The sequence below is a fragment of the Tasmannia lanceolata genome, unplaced genomic scaffold (genome assembly GCF_043159265.1).
Source record: "Tasmannia lanceolata isolate RefF3 unplaced genomic scaffold, GAP_Taslan_0.1 ptg000018l, whole genome shotgun sequence".
NCBI lineage: Eukaryota > Viridiplantae > Streptophyta > Magnoliopsida > Canellales > Winteraceae > Tasmannia > Tasmannia lanceolata.
The window spans coordinates 55,861,368-55,884,272 of record NW_027518695.1 but is presented as its reverse complement, the minus strand read 5'-3'; the positions used below and the strand labels follow the sequence as shown (position 1 = coordinate 55,884,272).

The window sequence follows — 22,905 nt, the reverse complement described above, 5'->3', positions numbered from 1 at the left end:
TTATCAGAGAGCTGCAACTGCTCTTCTTCATGATATGATCCACAAAGAAGTCGAAGTCTATGTAGATGATATGATCGTCAAAGGAAAGACTCGGCCGGAGCATACTGTCTCTTTAAGAAAATTCTTTGAAAGAATCAGACAGTATCAGCTTCGTCTGAACCCCAGCAAGTGTGTATTCGGGGTTACTTCAGGAAAGCTACTGGGATTCATGGTGAGCGAAAGGGGAATTGAAGTAGATCCTCAGAAGATCAAAGCGATTCAGGAGATGGAACCGCCGAAGACCGAAAAGCAGATCCGAGGTTTTCTCGGAAAAGTTCAGTATCTGAGACGGTTTATAGCTCATCTAACTATGACCTGTGAGCCTATTTTCAAGCTTCTAAAGAAGAATTCATCGAAGAAATGGACCGAAGAATGCCAGGTGGCTTTTGAAAAAATCAAGCAGTGTTTGTCCTTACCTCCTGTTTTATCCCCTGTCATCCTGGGTCAGCCATTATTGTTGTATTTGTCCATCACGGATACGGCGATGGGTTGTATGCTTGCTCAGCAAGATTCAGGGTCTAAGAAGGAGAAGCCTGTATACTACATCAGCAAGAAGATGCTAGAATACGAGGTGAAGTATACAATCTTAGAGAAGACCTGTCTAGCATTAGTTTGGGCAACTCAGAGGCTCAGGCATTACTTGTTGTCAAGCAAGGTACTTCTGCTTTCACGGATGGATCCGTTGAAGTATTTGTTTGAGAAGCCTGCTCTTACCGGAAGAACCGCAAGGTGGTTATTATTGTTATCTGAGTTCGACATTACTTATGTCACTCAAAAGTCTGTTAAAGGGCGGGTCATCGCAGAACATTTAGCTGATTCCCCTGTGGAAGAGAGCGCATTCCTGAAGGCTGAATTTCCTGATGAAGAGATTATGGATATTGAAGAAGATACCCCAAATACCAGATGGACAATGTACTTTGATGGTGCAGTCAACAACCAGGGTCAGGGAATAGGAGCAGTACTCGTATCCCCTCAGAAGGAGTATATTCCTATATCTATCAAGTTGCAGTTTGAGTGCACCAACAACATGGCCGAGTATGAAGCTTGTATTGCCGGACTGGAGGCAGCCTTAGCTTTGCAGATTCAAGACATTGATGTGTTTGGAGATTCCATCTTGATCATTTACCAGACTAATGGAAAATGGAAGACTCGGGAAGATAGATTGATCCCGTATAATGCATATCTCGAATCTTTGGTCCAGAAGTTCAGGAGTATTACATTTACTCACTTGTACAGAACAAAGAATCATTTTGCTGATGCTTTGGCTACACTGGCTTCTATGTTAGACATTTCAGCAACAATGGAGGTCCAGCCACTTACAGTGCGACTGCAATGGGAGCCAGCACATGTGACCGTTATTGAAATAGCAGCTAGGTGTCCAGATGGAAAGCCCTGGTATACAGACATCAGGAATCTCATATCCGGTGAAGGGCATCCACCTGGGGCTTCTGGGAAAGAGCGCAAAACCCTTCAGAAATTAGCTGCCAATTTTGTTATTTGTGGTGGTCAGTTATATCGCAGATCTTTTGATGGGATCCAGCTTTTGTGTGTTGATGAAGACAAAGCAGTTGAGCTTATCGAGCAGACCCATGAGGGAGTTTGTGGACCTCATATGAATGGGAAAATGTTGTCAAGAAAGATTTTGAGACTTGGATTCTATTGGCCCACAATGGAAGCAGACTGCTTCGCATTTGTGAAGAAATGCCATAAGTGTCAAGTCTATGCAAATCTTATTCATGTACCTCCTTCGGAGTTGCACTCCATGACTTCTCCATGGCCGTTTTCAGTATGGGGAATTGACATAATTGGGAAGATTCATCCGAAGTCTTCGAGCGGGCATGAATACATTCTGGTTGCAATTGATTACTTTACGAAATGGATTGAAGCCGCTTCGTATGCTTCCATTACTTCGAATACAGTTGCAAAGTTCATCCGTGCCAACATTATTTGCAGATATGGAGTACCTCATGAGTTAATCTCGGATAATGGTTCTCACTTCAAGAAGGAAGTATCGCACTTGTGTGTAGAGTTTAAAATAAAGCATCACAAGTCGTCTCCTTATAGGCCGCAGACGAATGGAGCCGTTGAAGCAGCAAACAAGAACATCAAGGTAATCATCAGTAAGATGACAGAAACTTACAAAGACTGGTCAAACAAGCTTCCTTATGCTTTGTGGGCTTACAGGACGTCGATCAGATCTTCTACAGGTGTCACTCCGTATTCTTTAGTATATGGAATAGAAGCAGTTTTGCCTGTTGAACTTAGAATTCCATCTCTAAGAGTGATGATAGAGGCAAGCTTGCCAGAATCTGAATGGGCGAAGGCCAGACATCAGGAGCTGCAGATGATAGATGAGAAGAGGCTACGAGCTCTGTATCATATCCAGGGGTATCAAAGGCGGATTGAAAGGGCGTTCAATAAGAAGGTTCGTGTCCGAGATTTGAAACCAGGGGATCTTGTCTTGAAGTCCTATAGGGCACCGGTATTCGATCCGAGAGGGAAGTTTCGTCCAAGTTGGTCTGGTCCTTATATTGTCGATGAAGTCCTGCCGGGAAAAGCCGTAAGACTCCTCAATGAAAATGGAGAAAAATTAACAGAACCTACAAACCTGGATCAGTTAAAAAAATATTACGCCTAAGAACACTAGAAGGCCATCTTTGGACGACTTGAGCTTTTTAAGCCAATAGCCCAGATTTCAAAAATGAGAACCCCTTTTTGCTAAACTCCTTTGAGCCAAAAGCAAAACCTCCTTATCAAACTTAAACCAGGGGCATCTTTTATGACTTTCGTCATAAAAGATATTAACCTCGAACTACGCGGGACCTGATTCCCATTTTCTTTGGGGATACGTAGGCAGTCTGGATAGTCCAGATTCGGTCTAATTGCTCAAAACTTACCAAATGTTATCCTGTTTGAACCCGAGCCTGCCTAAAAGTCCTTTTGGTGTTATTGGCCCAGGTTTGTATAAAAAAAAAAAAAAAAAAAAAAAAAAAAAAAAAAGGGGAAAGAATGATGGAGTCTTGGACCCGCTGGACTGAAAACCCGCAAGGGCGGTCTAGGCAAAAGTTAGGGTCATTCACCCGCTAAGTTGAAAACCCGAAAGGGCGGCTTAGGCAAAAATCAGGGTGCTGAGCCTGCTGGATGGAAAAAGCTGCAAGGGCAGACAATCCAGGCAAAAATTAAGGCGTGCGGTCCGCTGAATCGAAACCCTAAAAGAGGCAATTCAGTATGGCAGGGATTTCATAAGGGATGGCTTTTGAAAGCCGATTGTGCTTCCGTTTTGGGCATTACTTCAGAGTCTGAGTAAGCGCCAGCATAATTTCTTTCGATACTTCTTCAAGTTAAAGTGGTTAAAACTAAGTAATCCAAATGAGGTAATAACCATGACTGAAATACCGAAAAGAGGAATGAAACACTTTTAGATGCGGTATTCAAAAGATCCTAAGAGCGGTAGACTGTTACCACCTTAAACATTTATCAAATTAAGAAGCAGATTCAGTCTCTTTTAGAGTCTATGTTGTGCATTTATCAAAGTTTTCGTCAGTCATCTGTCAAAGTCTCGTTTATCGTGTGTCAGAATCTTTCATTGTCAGGTCAAAGTCAGGTCTTTAAGGTCAAGTTTAGCCTTTACTTCTCTTGGGGCTGGGGCGATAAACTTTAAAAGCAAGAAGTTGCATCTCCTGCGGACAGAGCCGAACAGAGCAGAGTTCAGAAGGGGCAATTTTTCAAGTTTACTCGGAATGTTATCACGAAGTGCGGGAGGAAGAATGCTTCGAGCAGAACCCATTTTTCTGTATTTGCAAAAGCTTTGTAGCCTCAGGCATTTCTTTGAAATGAAAGCCTTTAGTTGAACCCTTGTGTTTGGCTCTCTTTTGAATCTTGTAATGGAAATAAAATCATACTAGGGGCATCTTTTATGACTTGGTTTCCCAAGTCATAAAAGACGTCGAACAAAACTTTAGGGTTAAGATGGCTATTCTTGTCAAATAAAGATAAGAGAAGCTCAAACATCCCTTTTCGAGCTAGGCTCCTTGATCAGTTTCTTCAGAAAAATCCAATCCTCGTTGGAATTTAAAATTGAGTTTTGCATTTTTCAAAATATAGGCAGAGTTTTGGTTTATTTGTTTAAAGGGGGCCAATGCCCGCGAGATTTCGTCAAATGCCTTTGAGTTATACCTGTGGTAAAGGTTATGATTTCCAGATCTATTCCAGTTGTGCTATGTTTTAACTATCTTTCCTCCCCTCTGATCTCTAAGAGGTTATGTTAGGAGCGACCTGACCGTCTTTTTTTAGAATAAAAAGCTTGAGACATCATCCCTCCTATCCGGTATTGAAAGTTTGAGTCTTCTCAAACATTCTTTACCCGTTTTGAAATCCGGTATTGAAAATTTGGGTCTTCTCAAATATTCTCTACCCGTCTTGTATTCCGGTATTGAAAGTTTGGGTCTTCTCAAACATTCTTTACCCGTTTTGTAATCCGGTATCGAAAGTTTGAGTCTTCTCAAACAATTCTTTACCCGTTTTGATTGATCTGGCTCTCGATTCCAGGATAAAAACTCGATGTATCATCATCCTCTCCGGTATTGAAAGTTTGAGTCTTCTCAAACATTCTTTACCCATTTTTGAAATCCGGTATTGAAAATTTGAGTCTTCTCAAATATGCTCTACCCGTCTTGTATTCCGGTATTGAAAGTTTGAGTCTTCTCAAACATCCCTTACCCGTTTTGAAATCCGGTATTGAAAATTTGAGTCTTCTCAAATATTCCTTACCCGTTTTGAATGATCTGGCTCTCGATTCCAGGATAAAAACTCGATGTATCCGGTATTGACAGTTTGAGTCTTCTCAAACCTTCTCTACCCGTCTTGTATTCCGGTATTGATAGTTTGAGTCTCCTCAAATATTCCTTACCCGTTTTGAATGATCTGGCTCTCGATTCCAGGATAAAAACTCGATGTATCCGGTATTGACAGTTTGAGTCTTCTCAAACCTTCTCTACCCGTCTTGTATTCCGGTATTGATAGTTTGAGTCTCCTCAAATATTCCTTACCCGTTTTGAATGATCTGGCTCTCGATTCCAGGATAAAAACTCGATGTATCCGGTATTGATAGTTTGAGTCTTCTCAAACCTTCTCTACCCGTCTTGTATTCCGGTATTGATAGTTTGGGTCTTCTCAAACATTCTCTACCCATCTTGTATTCCGGTATTGATAGTTTGAGTCTCCTCAAATATTCCTTACCCGTTTTGAATGATCTGGCTTTCGATTCCAGGATAAAAACTCGAGGTATCCGGTATTGATAGTTTGAGTCTTCTCAAACATTCTTTACCCGTTTTAGCTCCCGATAATTGGTCGGTTGATTCTTGGTTCAATTTATCAATCGAAATCTTCAATCTTTGATGCGAACACCGAGTTAAGAGTTGGTGAGGGACTATCTCGCAAGTACATTTGCAGAGTTAGAGTCCGGTGAAAAGCTGTTTCGCCAATTTGCTTTTGTGTAAACCTTTTTCGAAACCAAAAATCCAAAATGTAATTTTTTAAAGCCAGGTCGGCCAAAATGCGTTGTCTTATCGGCTTTGCCATTCGTGTGACAAGCACACTCTGACAAAGAGGGGCATCTGTAGACACCCCATTTTGACCGAACCCTTTCATGTTTTGTTTTAAACAATTGTCCTAATAAACCAGTGTTCTAAGGTCCCAAATTGTGCCCTAGGTTAGCTTAGGGTCCCACCAAGGTCCCTGTAAAATTTCATTGCGATCCGAGCTCGTTTGCCTAGCAAACGAGCTAAGGCAGTGTCGTGGGGCAAGTTCAGAAGGGTGGCGATTTAGCCAGAAAAGGGGTTGTGCTGGAATCCGAAAAACCAGTTCAAATTAGTCATTGTAGGCTGTCCAGGAGGATGTGTGGGTGCACAGATTAATGTATTACATAATCGAGGGGTGCATTATCCAGGAGCTGGGCATTTCTGTAAATAAGAAAGATTCCTTTCTTCTTTTGCAAGTAATCATTAGACCCTAATCCAGTTTAAGGGGGGGTTAAGGGTTAGGATTAGTTGAAAGAGCATCCTAGGAAGCTTCCTTGGAAGCTTCCTAGGTTGTTAGGTTGTTAAAAAGCCCTCGATCCCAACCCTCCATCCATAAAGGTGATTTGGAGGGTTGAGATCAAAAGAGAGAAGATATTTTGCAAAGATTTATCCCCCCCTGTTTCCTACCTGGACCACATGCCCTGTGTAGAAGAAAATCAAAATTCATAGGTGGGGGTTGCCCATGAAGCAGGAAGGGTTGAATATATATCATCTCTTTTTCTCACTCGAGCCACCCCTCAGCTGTGAATAGAGGATGGGTAGATACACTATGGGGGGCTGTCCAAAAGGGGAAAATGGGGGGGTAGAAAACATCTTTATTTTTTTTCTTTCCTTTCTTCGTTATAAACCCAGCGAACGAGGGTCTAAAAAAAAAAAAAGAAAGGGAAATTTGGATTTCGACCAGAGAGCAGAGAGAGGAAGAAGAGAGCCCATCCCTAAAAATCCAAACCCACCACCGAGCCACCATCTTCTCCGGCAACCCCCTTTTTCTCCGGCCAACTGCTTCCCTCCACCACCACCACCCCTTTAATCTACATCTTCTTCTTCTTCTTCTTCTTCTTCTATTTTATTTTATTTTTCATTTTAACACCACCAAAAACCACCTCCAATCGGTTCCAAGCCCGATTTCCACCCCCACCACCATCGTCTTCTCCAAATCCTAAACCCATTTCCACCCATTTTGAAACCCATTTCACCGTTTTCCCCTCTCCTCCACCACCAACCGAGCTTCATCCAAGCCCACCTCTCCCAAGATCCAATTTCCATCTCACCTCCATCTCTACCCCAACTACAAATCCCCAACCCACCTCTGCAATCTCCGGCAAACTCCGACAAACCTCATCTGCTCTGGCGGTTTTGCCGGAAATTCCATCTCCTCTATTTCAAACCGAAAACCCCCTTCTCTGTAACTCCGACCGCCACCCACCACGTTATCTCCGGCCGATTTCCAACTCCGGCATCTTCTCCGGCTACCGATCGTTACCTCTGCAACTTCAACCACCAACCCTCACCTCTGTTTCAACCCCATCTCCTTACACCACCACTTTCTTCTTCACATCCCCATTAAATTCGGTCATCACCCAAACCCATCCCAAGCTACCCGTTGCCACCATTTCCATTCCTCATCAAACCCGCATTCTCCATCTCAATCTCCACCCCTACCATCAGCCCATTACCATTTCTATCCTAAACCCACTTCAAAACCCCCATTTAACCCCAATTTCATCATCATATTCCCAGCTACCATTTCCATCCCCCAAACCCTTCTCCATTTTGTATAAGAAAATCAGGAAGGAGAAATAGAGAGAGTTAAGATCAAGGGGAGTGAATCTGCAATTCATCTTCTTCACTCTTCAGCCTACTTTTGCACCCCAACTCTGGTAGCAATTCATATAAAGGTACCCTCATTTCCGGCAATTTTCTAACCTTCTAGCTATCATTGGTTTGCATTTTCAAGTATGAATCGGTGATTCTGTGGTTTAGTTAATCGAGGATTTGATCTGTTAGAACCGAATTTTCTGAATTTCCTTTAATGCTTGAAGCTTGAAATATTTAAGATGCCTTCAGGGTACATGAATAATGAAGGCTGATTAATCACTTCTTACTTGCATGTTAAAGTTTATTAAGTACTAGCTAGAAGTGATTAGGATAGTAATGATAAGTTAGTAATATATTAGTTCCATGATTGTTTCTTGAGCTGATTCTTAAGAAGGTATCCATGACTGCATTTTTTTTTTATGCCGCTAATTGATGGTTCAGGTGATAAAATGGGCAGATGCATTATTGTTTTACTTTTTTGGCATGTTCAGTTGGATGATCATAATCCTTCCTATTCCAAGAGTACTTTAATATCACCATCATTAAATTTAGGCGGTTGAATTAGTTGTCCTTGGCTGCTTCAGTTGATTTATTTGGGGTTTCAATTGATGCGATGAGCTCATATCAACCATTTAGATATAGTTATATGTTTCTAGAGGTTTCAAAGTCGTGCCCTTGGTGTTGATTTAAACATGTTTTGCTGATTACATGAGAAACCTTTTATTGAGATCCATTCCTCGTCATAACAGCCCCTCTGCGATTTCTTAACTGAAGAGTTATGTTAGTGTAAATATATGTATGTATGTGCCTATGAATGTGAGTGTATGTGTTTTGTGAATGTGTCTATGTCAACAATTATATGTCCATACTTGCATTTTGGTTAACTTATTCTTTATTACATCGTACAGGGGGGGAGCCTAACTATTTAGATTAATAAAGTAGTGGAAGCTTATCTTCTTCTTTTTTAGCAGAGGCATTGTTTTTAGTTACCTGTCTTTGACCTATTGATTGCCCACATGTTGCTTGGGTGCAGTGTGTCTCTTTTCTCATCTTACAGAAATGCATGGTGGGACCGTTGGATTGTCCCCATTTATCCATTTGGTTTATATTAACCCAACTCATGTTTTAGCAATAATGTGACCCAGTTGGTCTGTTTTCCTTAAGCATGCAAGATCTTTTGAGGACCAAAATAGTGCTCTGGTAGCCATTTGACTATCCACGAGCAGATTAGGGTCATGTTCTGTTTCACTTTATTCTTGATGTTGAGATCTTCAAGTGTAGCGTGTATTTGATGTTATCAAATACATAGGCGGTGAGGTCAGGATTATTTTTAGTGCACTTATTCGAGAAGGTCAAGTTAATATGTCAGGTACTTGATGTTCTTGAGGAGGTCAAGACTTGAAAATGACATGGTTGTGATCTAAATTTTTCTATCCTGCTCGTTGTTTAGTCCATGTTATGTGTTAGTAAATCAGCCCATCCTTAGGGGACTCGCTCAATCCAAGTAGCACTCCCCTCTTTTGTTTAGTAGGCCTACCTAACCTTTTGAATTTCTTTTAACCATTTTTTTTTTTTAAAAGAGCCCTTCTCGGGGCAATGATGAGGTTACTTGGAGCCCGTCTTTGTGTTTTGTGGCTCACCGTTTTTGCACTTGAATTATGCACCAAAATGTATAAAAATCAGAAATATCATTGCATGCATTTGTATAATTTGTTGAAAATTTAACATTCTTCTTTTATGTTAAGTTTTGATTTAGGTTCTGAAGATGAATGGACTTGTTCAGGTGAGACTATCTTGAAAGCTTATCATTTTTTTATTATTTCATTAGGCTACCCAGCGGCTGGTCTGGGCTAATTATTTTTTTATTTTTATTTAAATAAATTGTTTAATTGAAGAAGGAAATCAGATGACTACTCTATTCGATGTTATCGACATGAGTACTGTTTGATTTCAAGGCGGTTTGTAGGAATATTATCATGTGTATTATGATATCAGATGATTACTTTAGCATCATCTGATTTCATCCCCATATTGGGGTGGTGTTTGTGGTTGGGCATAGAAGTGTTTGATATTGTTTTCTTTTACTTTATTAGGCTATCCAGCGGCTGGTCTGGACTAATTAATGTTGTTTATCATTTTATGATTGCTATAGATTGTGTATTTCTTCTATTGAAATTTCTTCTTTGCTTAGCACTTGATTTATTTTTATAGGAATAAAATGGAATTTTCGATTATCTGGTAGCCTTTTCTTCTCTTTTTGATAGACTAACACAGTCTTATAGATTTCTGTTAAATTTCTTTAGATACTAGAATCCCCTCTCATTGCTAGGGCGATGAAGGCGCTAGCCCAAGCCCATCCTTAGGGGACTTGCTCAGTCCGAGTAGCATACCCCTCCTTTGTATATAGGAGACTTGTCCAGTCTCATTCTCTTGCTTAACCTCCTCTTTGTGTGTCGTTTGGTTTTGGGAGAACACCCTACTCGGCTTGGCAGCATACCCCTATCCTTATGGGTATTGGGTTGCACATTTGTTGCACCCTGCGGCTAGGTAGCTGTCCGGCCCGGCTGGGTGTTTCACCTTTGCCAAATATGCACAAGGTCTCTTATTCCTTTTAAACCCGCCCGGTCTCATTCTCCTGCTAAACCTCCTCTTTGTGCGCCGTTTGGTTTTGGGAGAACATCCTACTCGGCTTGGCTTCATACCCCTACCCTTATGGGTATTGGGTCGCACATTTGTTGCACCCTAGGGCTAGGTAGCTGTCCGGCCCGGTTGGGTGTTTTACCTTTGCCAAATATGCACAGGGTCTCTTATTCCTTTTTACGTCATTTGTGTCTCGGAGACAAGCCTTGTCTCCTGTAGAGAGTTTCTCCTTTAGGAGGCTTACCTAGCCTCATGTTAGAATAACCCTTCCTCCTGGCGAGTCTTTGACTCCTTTTTTTTTACCCCTTTCTTGGTAGTGTTTTTAGTGAGTCTCTGACTCATTTGTGCTCTTCTCTTTTAGAGTGTTAGTTGGTAGTTCGCCTTTAGATTTGTTGTCATTCATCCTTGTTTGAGACTAACTCAGTCATATAGAGCCTTCCCTGCTTGGGATCTTAGATTGTTTTCTCTGTTCTTGGGGCACTATCTTTCTTGTTGTGGTTTGTCTCTTTGAGACGCCAGTTTCTTGTTGTGGATCGTCTCTTTGAGACCTTTGTTGCTTGTTTGGGGTTTCCCCTTTTTGCTTTAAGGCTTTGCCTTAGTTTATGGTATTACTTGCGTGTCCCCTTTAAGATTGAAAACATTTAAAGGTTTAGAGCATTGGAAAAGCTTTAAAATCCAAAAACATTAGAAATTTAAAACTCAAAAACATTTGAAAACTTTAAAAATATCAAAAACATTTGAAAATATACGAAAACCTTAAAAAAATCTGAAGTGTTGAGTGTTTATTTTAGAAGCGTAGTTTGAGAGTTCGTTCGAACTACGTTGGCTTGATCCTCTTCCACGAGGTACGTAGTGCAGCTTGGGATCTTCATCCCAAGTCCAGCCAAACTTTGTAAATAAAAAATGCTTTAACCCTTCAACTTTAAAACCTTGTTCTTAACAAAAATCTTCCTCTAGAGTTAGGAGTTTGTCCTAGATAGAGAGTTTTAGAGTTAGGAGTTCGTCTTTGATTTGTTGTGTGCTTGTTTGTGTTTGTTTTAGAGTTAGGGGTTTGTCCTAGCTAGGAGTGCCTCCGTCCGGTTAGTTGGCGATTCACATCGCCGACTGATGACTAGGTCTTGGATACGTTAGCAATCCTATTGTTTTCCTTAGGGCATACAGCCTAGTTACACGTAGGTTGTAGGAACCACCTGCATTAGCTTATGGCTAACCTGCATTTAGTTAGGGCATATAGGGTGTCCTAAAATCCACAATTCACTGGAATTTAAATAATCGTACAATAAACTTTAATAACTAGTCCGGTCTTTTAGATCGAGTCTAGGATAGAGGTCTAGGTGTCTTAGGCATCCTAGCTTAGAATAGGCGCGAAGAACTACGTTGCCTTGATTCTCGTGGAGGCGGGGATACGTAGGCTTCTTTGGATGAACATTAGACCATCCGAGGACTCGGGCCAAATCGTTTAAAGTCTTAGGATTTGTTGTGTTGTTATATTGTGTATTTTGTTGTGTCTTCTTGCTTTCTTGTGCGGACCCTATACCTTTAGCTGTAGCATGCATGCGTTCGCCCACCAGAACTTAGACACCTGTTAGGCATGTCACTCATAACCTAGTTGTCATTAGGTGACATTTATTTCGGTTCTTTTGTGTGTGCTTATTTTCATCTCCGAGACATGCATGATTAGATAGACGTTTTCTCGGAGATGTGTGTTCCCATTTCATATGATTTTCGCCCAAAACTCTTCGAGGTTAATAATAAATGGCATAAGAGACCAAGTGTTCGCACTCGGGCGAATTGGGGGCGCTCTTCGGACCTTCTCCATTCGTCATCAGGCACGAACCTTCTGTATCTCTGGTTATCCATTGCAAACAGAGCATTTGTTTTGGTTCCATGGCGTGTCCATGGATGGCGACTCTGAGTTATTTTTAGGTACATCTCGGTTTCGAGCCTTGGCTCCTGATCAGGATGTATCTCATTCGTTTTTGTATCGCCACTCATGCTATGCTGTGAGGGTGGCATCCGTTTCGAGAGTTCCTTGGCAGAGCTCTCCTCCGTTGTGGAGATCTTTGAGGATTGCTGTGGGGATCTCGCGTCCCTCGGCACCGTCCTCAGGATCGGGGTCCACAGTGTCATGCCTAGCAGGGACAGGTGTTGGCTTTCCTGTGAGGGCCACGTGTCAATAGCCGATTGGTTGCAGATTTTGGACCCCATCAGTTGCCCCCTGGTTCTCCGAGTCGTGACAGCGGCTAGGGGAAGCAAAAAGAGGGTTAAAACAGCATCCGGCCGGCCTTAAGGCCTCTGGCAGCTGAGGCCGGCCTCAGGCGGGGGGCAAGAAAAAACCGCGGCCGGACAGGGGCCTCTGGGCGGCCTGGTCCGGCCTTGAAGCTTGGCCTGAAGGAGCACGGCCGGACAGGAGCCTCTGGGCGATCCAGTCCGGTCAAAATTTGAACCAGAAGTCTGGCCGGCCATACCTCCTGGGCGTCGTGGCCGTACAGATCTCCTGGGCGGGGCGGCTAGGCCGGACAGGTCCTCTGTCGCCTAGTGATTGCGCCATATCCTGTCCGGCTAAGGCGCTGGACGGCCAGGCCGGGCAGGTCTTTTGTCGCGTAGCGATTGCGCCATATCCTGTCCGGCTAAGGCGCTGGACGGCCAGGGCGGGTAGAATTTTGGCCTCTAGCGAACGCGTCATATCCTGTCCGGCTAAGGCGCTGGACGGCCTGCCGGGCAGAATTTTGTCTTCTAGTGAACGCGTCATATCCTGTCCGGCTTATGCTGTGGACGACCCTGCCGGGCAGAATTTTGTCTTCTAGCGAACGCGTCATATCCTGTCCGGCTTAGGCTCTGGACGGCCTGCCGGGCAGAATTTTGTCTTCTAGTGAACGCGTCATATCCTGTCCGGCTTAGGCTCTGGACGGCTTGCCGGGCAGAATTTTTTGGCGTTATCACTTTGGAACTTGTGCCTCGCATTTAATGCGGACGGCGCATTTAAGGCAGTAGGTGACGTGGCGCACTCCGGCTGGTGGGAAAAGGGCGGGATTTTTCCCGCTCTTCCCAGCCTATATATACCGGAGTTTTTACTCCTCATTTTTCACTTTTCACATTCTTCTCTCCTCCTCTGCTGCTCGGCTAGTCAAATTTCTGCCCGCTTCGGATCAGTGAGCCCGGAGTTCTTCGGTCAACACTTCAATTCGGTAATTTCTTTTAGCTTTTCTTTTCTTTTCTTTTAATGTCTAGCACTAGTTCGGAGTCGGACTCTGGCTCAAAGGAGTCCGGTTCGACCAGTAGTACGGGGTCCGGGGCGTCGGAGAGGACGAGGCCGGCCTCTCCTACGGAGGCCGGTGTTGAGGACCAAGAGATAATAATTGTAGACGAGGAGAGCGGAGAGGAAGTGATTGTGGACTTAGACACAATCCCGGTCCGTGGGGACGGACCGCACCGGGCAGAAACCAGCGGCGATGAAGAAGACATTGAGGCAGTAATTCCTCGCTCGCCGCGCGCGCCAGTCGAGGTGATAGCGGAGGCGCGGATGGAGGCCAATCCGCAGTACAACATCGGGGCCCTGCGCGAGGGGAACCATCTGTGGCCAGACAAACTTCAGGCCGTCAGGGACAAATACTGTATCCCTGATCGGTATACTTTGAGGGCGGCCGTCCTGGTAGAGCTCGGGATCAGCCGTGCGACGCCGGCACGTACGTAGACTCTTTAGGCCAGCTTTTATTTTTTGAACTGTTCCTTTTTTATGGTTCTAACTATGTTCTGTTCTCGCGTCCAGAAATGGTGAAGCAGATGTCCATGCTGGACAAGATCAAGCAGACCTCCCAAGCGTCCCCAACGCAGGAGCAGCCCCAACCCAAGGGCAAGAAAAGAAAGGTGCCGGAGTCGACTCCGGCAATGGCCGCACTGGCCGAGCCTCTTAAAAGCAGCTGGGCGACGCATAAACTGTCCGTCAAGTCGAGCCGGCCAAATCTCGCCGGGCAGAGCTCCGGGTCTGCAAGGATGACAGAGCCCCAACACAGCGGGCCGGTCCTGGGCATCCCTGCCGCCACAGCGGCGAGAGGCGACAATGTCTTCCGCCCGAACTGGGCGGTGCAGAAAACGGACACCGGCCTAGGGGATAGCCGGGTGGCCACAGAATTAATGTACCAGGGCATCCTCCCGCGCGACCGGCGGGAAGTCGAGAAGGAGGCGCCGGAGACCTGTGAAGCGGCAATCGCCTCCGCCCTCTATCAACTCCAGGTGTACTCGAGGGACATGGCCAAGAAGCGTTATCTCTTCTCTGATACGCTCACACAGATAGAGTCCGAGAAGAGCCAGCTCCAAAAGGACAAGGACGGGCTTACCGAAGCCGTCCAAGTCAAAGAGGCCGAATTCAACAGTTTGAAGGAGGAGCTGCAGAGGGTCAAAAACCAGGCCGTGCAGGATCTCCTAAATGCGCAAGAAAGAGCCGGTCAGAGGGAGAAGACGGCTATCAAGGCGGCCGTGAAAGCGGCAGTGAGGGAGGCCGTGAAGGAAACTGAAAAGAGGAAGGACACACAGTTCTTCAACCTGGGCCTCCAGGCCTATAAGGCGGGGTTCCTTCTCTGCTCCGAGCAGGTGAAGAAGACTCACCCCGACATTTCCCTGGACGGACTGGCCGTCCCGTATGCACCTCCAGAGGAGGAGGAGGACGAGGAGGAAGAAGGCGAACTGGACTCCTCCCAACCCATCGAGGTGGAACAGGAAGTCGTTCTGGCGTCTGAGGTCACCGCTCCAACCACTGAGGCCGGCCAGGTTGCAGCCCCTACTTCAGAGGCAGTCACCGACGAGGTGGCCGACGAGGAGGCCTGAGTGGCAGCCCTCTTGCTCCTATCTTTAATTTTGGTTTGTGAATTTTTTGTAATGGCCCATGAGGCTCATTCTTTGTAAGCCAGCTCGGCAAAAAGAACACTTTTGTAATATGAATACAAATTCAATTTTGTCCAACTGCCTGTACGGCTACCTTGCTTTTTGTATTTATGACGTCTGTGCTTCTTCCTTGTCTTTCTGCCGAGCCGGAGTGGTTGTCAGGATGTCATTGGCCAGAGTGAACCACTTCTGTCTCCAAGTTTGCAAACACTTGCGCCATATCCTGTCCGGCTAAGCCTGTGGGCGGCTAGCCCGGGCAGGTCTTTGAGGTGGTTTTCCACTAGGGCGGGTCCATGGTTGGAACTGATCTCCACACCAAATTGGACGCGCCGGAGTGCACCACTGCCGTTCTCTAAGTCTGCACACACTTAGGCTGAGAGCTAAGTCTGCAAACACTTAGAGTCTTTTGGCGTCTAGCGAATGCGCCATATCCTGTCCGGCTTAGGCTGTGGAATGCCAGGCCGGGCAGGTCTTTTGGCGTTTAGCGATTGCGCCATATCCTGTCCGGCTAAGGCGCTGGACGGCCAGGCCGGGCAGGTCTTTGAGGTGGTTTTCCACTAGGGCGGGTCCATGGTTGGAACTGATCTCCACACCAAATTGGATGCGCCGGAGTGCACCACTGCCGTTCTCTAAGTCTGCAAACACTTAGGCTGAGAGCTAAGTCTGCAAACACTGAGAGTCTTTTGGCGTCTAGCGATTGCGCCATATCCTGTCCGGCTTAGGCGCTGGACGGCCGGGCCGGGCAGGTCTTTGAGGTGGTTTTCCACTAGGGCGGGTCCATGGTTGGAACTGATCTCCACACCAAATTGGACGCGCCGGAGTGCACCACTGCCGTTCTCTAAGTCTGCAAACACTTAGGCTGAGAGCTAAGTCTGCAAACACTTAGAGTCTTTTGGCGTCTAGCGATTGCGCCATATCCTGTCCGGCTTAGGCTGTGGACGGCCGGGCAGGTCTTTGAGGTGGTTTTCCACTAGGGCGGGTCCATGGTTGGAACTGATCTCCACACCAAATTGGACGCGCCGGAGTGCACCACTGCCGTTCTCTAAGTCTGCAAACACTTAGGTTGAGAGCTAAGTCTGCAAACACTTAGAGTCTTTTGGCGTCTAGCGATTGCTCCATATCATGTCCGGCTTAGGCTGTGGACGGCCGGGCCGGGCAGGTCTTTGAGGTGGTTTTCCACTAGGGCGGGTCCATGGTTGCAACTGATCTCCACACCAAATTGGACGTGCCGGAGTGCACCACTGCCGTTCTCTAAGTCTGCAAACACTTAGGCTGAGAGCTAAGTCTGCAAACACTTAGAGTCTTTTAGCGTCTAGCGATTACGCCATATCCTGTCCGGCTTAGGCTGTGGACGGCCGGGCCGGGCAGGTCTTTGAGGTGGTTTTCCACTAGGGCGGGTCCATGGTTGGAACTGATCTCCACACCAAATTGGATGCGCCGGAGTGCACCACTGTCGTTCTCTAAGTCTGCAAACACTTAGGCTGAGAGCTAAGTCTGCAAACACTTAGAGTCTTTTATTGCAGGAGTTGGCATATATTAGTGACTCAAAAGTGAGGAACACAGTTTAGCGACAACTCTACTTTATTTCTCTTTGAAGTTTAATTACAGAGATTCTTTACAGGCCTTCAAAGGCAAGAGAAAAGACTTATTGATAGTATATTCGGAGATTTCTGGAATTCCAGGCGTGCGGCAGCAGCTGCTCGTCAAGTGTCTCTAGCCGGTAGCTTCCTGGACGGATGACCTCTTTGACTCGGTACGGCCCTTCCCAAGTCGGGGAGAGTTTGCCCACCCTTCTTGGCTGGGAGACGGCCGCTTTCCTCAAAACTAGGTCGCCTGTACGGAATTCCCTTGGTCGGATCTTCGTATCATGGTATTTAGACACCTTCTGCTTATACGCTGCGGCTCTGATCTGTGACTCCTCACGGACTTCCTCAAGCAAGTCGAGGTTGACACGGGGCCCGTCCCCGTTAAGCTGTTCATTGAAGTTAACAATTCTTGGGAAGGAATGCCGATGTCAACCGGAATCACAGCCTCTGTTCCGAAGGAGAGATTGAAAGGCGACTCACCCGTTGCAGTGCGTGGGGTAGTCCGATACGCCCAGAGCACGTGGTACAGCTCGTCAGCCCAGCGTCCGGCCTTATCATCCAGTCTTTTCTTTATCCCCTGCAACAGAGTCCTGTTCGTCACTTCGGTCTGTCCATTCGTCTGAGGATGTGCCACGGAAGTGAACCTTTGCTCAATCTTCAGATCTGAACAAAACTTTCTGAAGTTCCTTGAGTCGAACTGTTTGCCATTGTCTGTTATGAGGACCCAGGGTATCCCGAATCTGCACACCACTGATTTTCAGAAAAAGTTCTGGACGTTCTGCTCGGTGATCTTGGCCAGAGGTTCAGCTTCTACCCACTTAGTAAAGTAGTCGATGGCGACAACGACGAACTCGCGGCCTCCGGAGGCCGGCGGAAAAGGACCTAAAATGTCCATTCCCCAGACAGCAAAAGGTAGAGGGCTGATGATCGGGGCCATTGGCACGGCAGGCTGGTGAACGGCTGAGGAGAATTTCTGACACTTCTCGCACTTCTTCACGAGGCTCAGAGCATCTTGTCTTAGTGTAGGCCAGTACAAGCCTCTTAGAAGGACTTTGATGGCGAGGGCCTTGCCCCCAAGATGCTCTCCACAAATCCCTTCATGGGTCTCTCGCAGAGCATACATGGCATCAGTTGGCCGGAGACACCTCAAGTACGGGAGGGTGTAAGATCTCTTGTACAGAGCTTCACCGTCAAGTGAAAACCTTGCTGCCCGCTGTACGACTTTACGGGCCTCTTTTTTCTCTCCGGGGAGCTCTCCGCTGCGCAGATACCTGATGATCTCATCCATCCAGCACGGCTCATCGTCGACCTGCATTACTACGACGGGCTGGCCATCAATACTGGAGGTTTTTAGGAACTCCATACGAATTTCTCTGAGAGCGGTGTAGCCCGATGCCGCTAGCTTTGAGAGCACATCAGCCTTTGTATTTTCAGTTCGGGGGACTCTGATGACCTCAAAACTTCCGAACTTACTGGCAAGGCTACGCACCCTTTGCAGATATTTGATCATTCGCTCTTCGCGGGCCTCATATACTCCTTGGATCTGGCATACAACTAACTGTGAATCGCAGTACGCCTTCAGTCTCTGAGCGCGGGCCTGAATGGCGAGGTTCATTCCGGCGATGAGCGCTTCGTACTCTGCCTCATTGTTTGACGCACGGAAACCAAACCTCAGGGCGTAATTCAGGACAAAGTCCTCTGGTCCTGTGAGAACTAGTCCGGCACCGCTGCCACTTTTGTTTGAAGATCCGTCGACATATACCTCCCAGAGCGGCTCTTCAGAACACGGGAGCGGGCTGGTTTGTGGAGCTGCACTCTCAGGCCCGGGAAGCGGAACCGCTTCGGCTTCGATCTGCTGCTCGGGTATATCCGGTTCTGCTTCTGAAGGAAGCGCTGCTTCCGACCCGGGGTCTGAATCTGGCATTGTACACTCAGCTATGAAGTCTGCAAGAACCTGAGCTTTGATCGCTGGCCTGGGCAGATATCTGATGTCAAACTCGCTGAGCTCCACGGCCCACTTCACAAGTCTGCCCGAAGTATCTGGCTGGTGGAGGATCTGTCTGAGGGGCTGTCCCGTCAAGACCTTGATCGTATGCGCCTGTAAATACGGCCTTAACTTTCTGGCCGCCATAACGAGGGCGTATACGAGCTTCTCGACTCGCTGATATCTGGTCTCTACATCATGGAGGACTTTACTGACATAGTAGATCGGCTTTTGCTGGTGGTACTCCTCTCTGATCAGTACTGCTGCAACTGCCAAAGGTCCAGCTGAGAGATACAGAATCAGCTCTTCTCCTAGCTCTGGCTTGGACAGCAACGGCGGAGAGGACAAGTACTGCTTCAGCTCTTCAAATGCCGCTTGACACTCCAAAGTCCAGGGCGCGGTTTTTATACCTTTGACTGCGTTGAAGAACGGAAGGCATCTTTTCGCGGACTTAGGGCAGCTACTAACCCGGTCAGGCGCTGTACTTCTCTGATAGTTCTGGGCGGAGTCAGCTCCATCACCGCCTTGATTTTCTCAGGATTTGCCTCTATCCCTCTCTGGCTTACCATGAAGCCCAGAAACTTGCCTGCTCCGACGCCGAACGTACACTTGGTGGGATTGAGCTTCATGTTGTGCTCCCTCAAGACTTGAAACGCTTCTTTGAGGTCGGCAACATGATTGCAGGCAGCTCTGCTCTTGACCAGCATATCGTCCACATATACTTCCATATTGCGGCCGATCTGCTCTTTGAACAGCCTGTTGACGAGCCGCTGGTAGGTGGCCCCTGCGTTCTTCAGTCCAAAAGGCATAACTCGATAGCAATAAGTCCCCTGATCGGTTACAAAGGATGTCTTCGGAATGTCGGACTCATGCATTCTGATCTGATTATATCCTGAGAAGGCGTCCATGAAGCTTAGCAGCTCGTGACCTTCAGTAGCGTCGATGAGCTGATCGATCTTTGGGAGCGGGTAGCTGTCCTTCGGGCAGGCCTTATTCAGGTCTGTAAAATCTATGCAGGTCCTCCACTTCCCATTAGACTTCTTCACCATCACCACATTCGCGAGCCAGTCCGGGTACTGGATCTCGCGGACGAAGTCGGCCTTCAGAAGCCTTTCCACCTCTTCTCTGATGGCCCTTCGCCTCTCCGGTGCAAAGTGCCTCCTCTTTTGTTTTACGGGCTTGCAGGTCTGATCAACCCCGAGCTCATGGGTGCTAATTGCAGGGTCGATGACGGGCATGTCTGAAGGAGCCCAGGCAAAGACATCTGCATTGGCTCTGAGGAACTGAGCAAGATCCTGCTGCGCGGCCTCTGGCAGGGCAGAGCCGATCTGAACAACCCTCTGGTCGTCATCGCTGTACAACAGGATGGATATAAGGTCCTCGGCCGGTTCGTTTACTATGATCTGGGCTTCATCCCTCAGATCAAACAGCTCGATTGGCAGAGACTCGGACGCATTCTTCCCTTTCAGTGCCGCTGCATAGCACTGCCTCGACTGGGGCTGATCCCCTCTGATTTCCCCTATACCTCCTGGCGTAGCGAACTTCATCTTCTGATGATAGGCGGAGGGAACAGCTCGGAGGAGATTCTGGCCGGGGCGTCCCAGGATAGCATTATAGGCCGACTTGGCCCTTACCACCAAGAAGTTCACCATGGCGAAGGACTAGCAGGGCGGCTCCCCGATAAGGACTGGAAGCTCGATCTGCCCTTCAACTTTGACAACTTCTCCGGAGAACCCGAATAGATCAGAGTTGGCCAGCTTCAGACGGTCAGTTCCGATCAGCATCTGCTCGAAGGCGTGATAATAGAGGATGTCTGCGGAGCTCCCATTGTCGACCAAGATCTTCTTCATTTCCCAGTTCGCCACCAGCATGGTGATGACCAGGGCATCATCATGCGGGAGGATCAGGCCGTCGAGATCTGCATCTGAAAATGATATCTCGTTCTCTAGCCTGGCCTTCTTGCTGCAGGTATGGACGGCGTTGACCTGCCGGCCATAAGTCCTGCGGGCTGATGAAGAGGTTCCTCCTGCGGTCGGCCCTCCTGAAATGGTACCAATAACACCATGAGGTTGAGGTTGAGGTACCTGAGGAGGGGGGCTGGGCGAAGCAGGAGCTTGGATGTAGTCGCCCAGAGGTTGAGCGCCCCAGGGGCTTCTGCCTCTGGTACTCGGCTTGTCCTTGCGTTCTCTTCTGTTGTCATCATTTTTTAAGTACCTGCCGAGGTACCCTCTGCTGATCAGCTGCTCGATCTCCTCCTTTAAATGAAGGCACGCGTTGGTGTCATGGCCGTGGTCCTTGTGGAACCTGCAGTACTGGGACATGTTTCTTTTCCCCGTCGAGGTCTGCCTCTCCGGCCACCGGATGAAATCCTCTTCCCGAATGGCTGCCACGATCTGTGCTCTGGACGCGGTCAGCCGCGTGTAATGCTCTCTCGGGTGGGGGCCTCTCCCCTTTCGGGAAGGGCTTCTCTCCTTGCGGGGAGGGCTTCTCTCCTTCTTCTGAGATTTATCATCCCTACGCTGCTTGGTAGGGTTCTTCTCCTCAGGCCTTCTTTTGCTAGCAGAGTCCAGGGCGGCGAGAGTTTCCTCCACCGAGATGTACTCCTCCGCCCCGGCCATCAGGTCTGCGAGGGACTGCGGATTGGAAAGGGCCACTGCTCGCCTGAAGTCAGTTGATCGGGCGCCTGCCAGAAGGGCATTCGTGGCCGCGGAGGGATCCAGGTTGGGAACCTGAAGGGCTTCCCTATTAAAGCAACCAACGAACACTTTCAAGGCCTCGTCATCTCCCTGCCTGAGGGCCATCAGCGAAGCCGTCGTCTTCCTGGGTCTTCTGCTGCTCATAAAGTGACGGGCCAGGTCATCCCCAAAGTCATCGAAATTGTCCACGGACCTGGGTTTGAGCCGCGAGTACCAGTCCCTCGCGGCTCCAGTCAATGTGGTGGGGAATGCCCGGCAAAGGAATCCATCTGACGCCCCGTGGAGGAGCATTGTGGTCCTGAAAGTCTCCAAGTGGTCCACGGGGTCGGTGGTCCCGTCATACTGCAAAATCTGCAGCATCTTCCAGCCCGCGGGGGCCTCCGCGCTGAGCACTCTGTCCGAAAATGGTTGAGCGCTTGTGAAGATCCGGGAGGCAGGCCGGCCCTGCTCTCTGGCGAGCTCTTCAATCCGGTGGTCAATCTGCTGGATCCTTCGCAACATCGGGTCATCTCTTTCCTCAGCCCGGTGGACGGGCCTCTCTCTTCTTGCTGGCGGGCTCATAGCAGAGCCGGACTGACTGGCCGGACTCCTTCGCCGGTGCCGCGATCCTTCTCCGTGCGCGGGGTCTCTCCTGCTACCATGCTTTTGTACGGAAGGAGATCGTGACCGGTGATGTAAGCGAGGCTCGGGGCGCACATGCTTGTCCCGGGAGAGGTGGTCTCGTCTTGTGGAGTGACGAGTCTGCTCCCGGGGCGGGGGCGTGTGCTCTCTGCGGGGGCTTCCCCTCCTCTGGGTGGGCTGAGAAGCCTCGGCTAGATGCTGCTGGAGTGCGGGGGCCGGATTCCTGAACTGCGCAATCACAACAGTCATTTCTTGGAAAAGGGCCCGCATCTCCCTCGGGGTCGGGGTACGGTCTGAGCGGTCCGAGCGAGTCAGACTTTGCTCCCCTGCCGCCCCGACCTCTATCTGCGAGGCCAGTCGCTCGCTTCTTCCTTCGCGGGGGGCTGTAGCCCGGGTCGTCCGGGAGGTTGGCACATGCTTTCCGTTTTTCCCTACCATTGCTTGAGTGAGGTTCCGAACAGCTTTTTGTTCCGGGGTCCCACGGATGGCGCCAAATCTGTTAGGTCTAAAATTGGTAACAGGTTATGGTAGGGCCGGAAGGGCTGATCTGACAAGTCACAGTTGAAGGGCTAATGGAGTCCTGCGCTGCACAAGGGCACAGACAAGAAGACAAAGGGTCAGAGGACCAACCCGGAGTGGTGCTCCGGACGGGCGCTTCGACACTCAAGTCAGTATGAGCAGGAGTGCAGAGCAATGTCAGAGCAAAAAGCTTAGGGTTTTGATTTTCAGATCCTTCACCTTAGCACAAGTGAAGGCTATTTATAGTGGTTCTGAGCCACCTGTCCAGGACAGGTGGTGGCCCCTGTATGGACCAGGTCTCATACCTAGAAGGGGCAGGTGGAAGTCCCTGATTGGTCCAGGTGTCATGCCTAGCAGGGACAGGTGTTGGCTTTGCAGTGGTCCCTGTGAGGGCCACGTGTCAACAGTCGATTGGTTGCAGATTTTGGACCCCATCAATATGACTAAATCTCAGAAAAAAAAAATATAGAAGATCTCATGTTAGTGAAAAAACAACAATAGCAGTGATTATCCAAAATATCAGCCATAAAAAAAATTTCCTT

General features: G+C 47.9%; 2 protein-coding genes across 2 annotated transcripts; both read left to right on the top strand.

Moving 5' to 3' along the window:
• Positions 1-595: 595 nt before the first annotated feature.
• On the top strand, positions 596-2,010 carry LOC143850497 (uncharacterized). Its single transcript, XM_077359739.1, has 3 exons — positions 596-1,047; positions 1,276-1,636; positions 1,993-2,010. The coding sequence occupies exons 1-3, from the start codon at positions 596-598 to the stop codon at positions 2,008-2,010; spliced, it is 831 nt and encodes a 276-aa protein (XP_077215854.1).
• Positions 2,011-2,164: 154 nt separating this feature from the next.
• LOC143850496 (uncharacterized) lies at positions 2,165-8,813 on the top strand. Its single transcript, XM_077359738.1, has 2 exons — positions 2,165-2,521; positions 8,718-8,813. Exons 1-2 carry the CDS (start codon positions 2,165-2,167, stop codon positions 8,811-8,813), a joined length of 453 nt encoding a protein of 150 aa, XP_077215853.1.
• Positions 8,814-22,905: the final 14,092 nt, after the last annotated feature.

Coding starts and splice junctions, on each gene's coding strand:
- LOC143850497 (XM_077359739.1), top strand. CDS start 596: ATGCTAGAATACGAGGTGAAGTATACAATCTTAGAGAAGACCTGTCTA. Junction 1,048..1,275: donor CCTATATCTATCAAGTTGCA/GTTTGAGTGCAC, acceptor TCACTTGTACAG/AACAAAGAATCATTTTGCTG.
- LOC143850496 (XM_077359738.1), top strand. CDS start 2,165: ATGACAGAAACTTACAAAGACTGGTCAAACAAGCTTCCTTATGCTTTG. Junction 2,522..8,717: donor TGAAGTCCTATAGGGCACCG/GTATTCGATCCG, acceptor CTTCAAGTGTAG/CGTGTATTTGATGTTATCAA.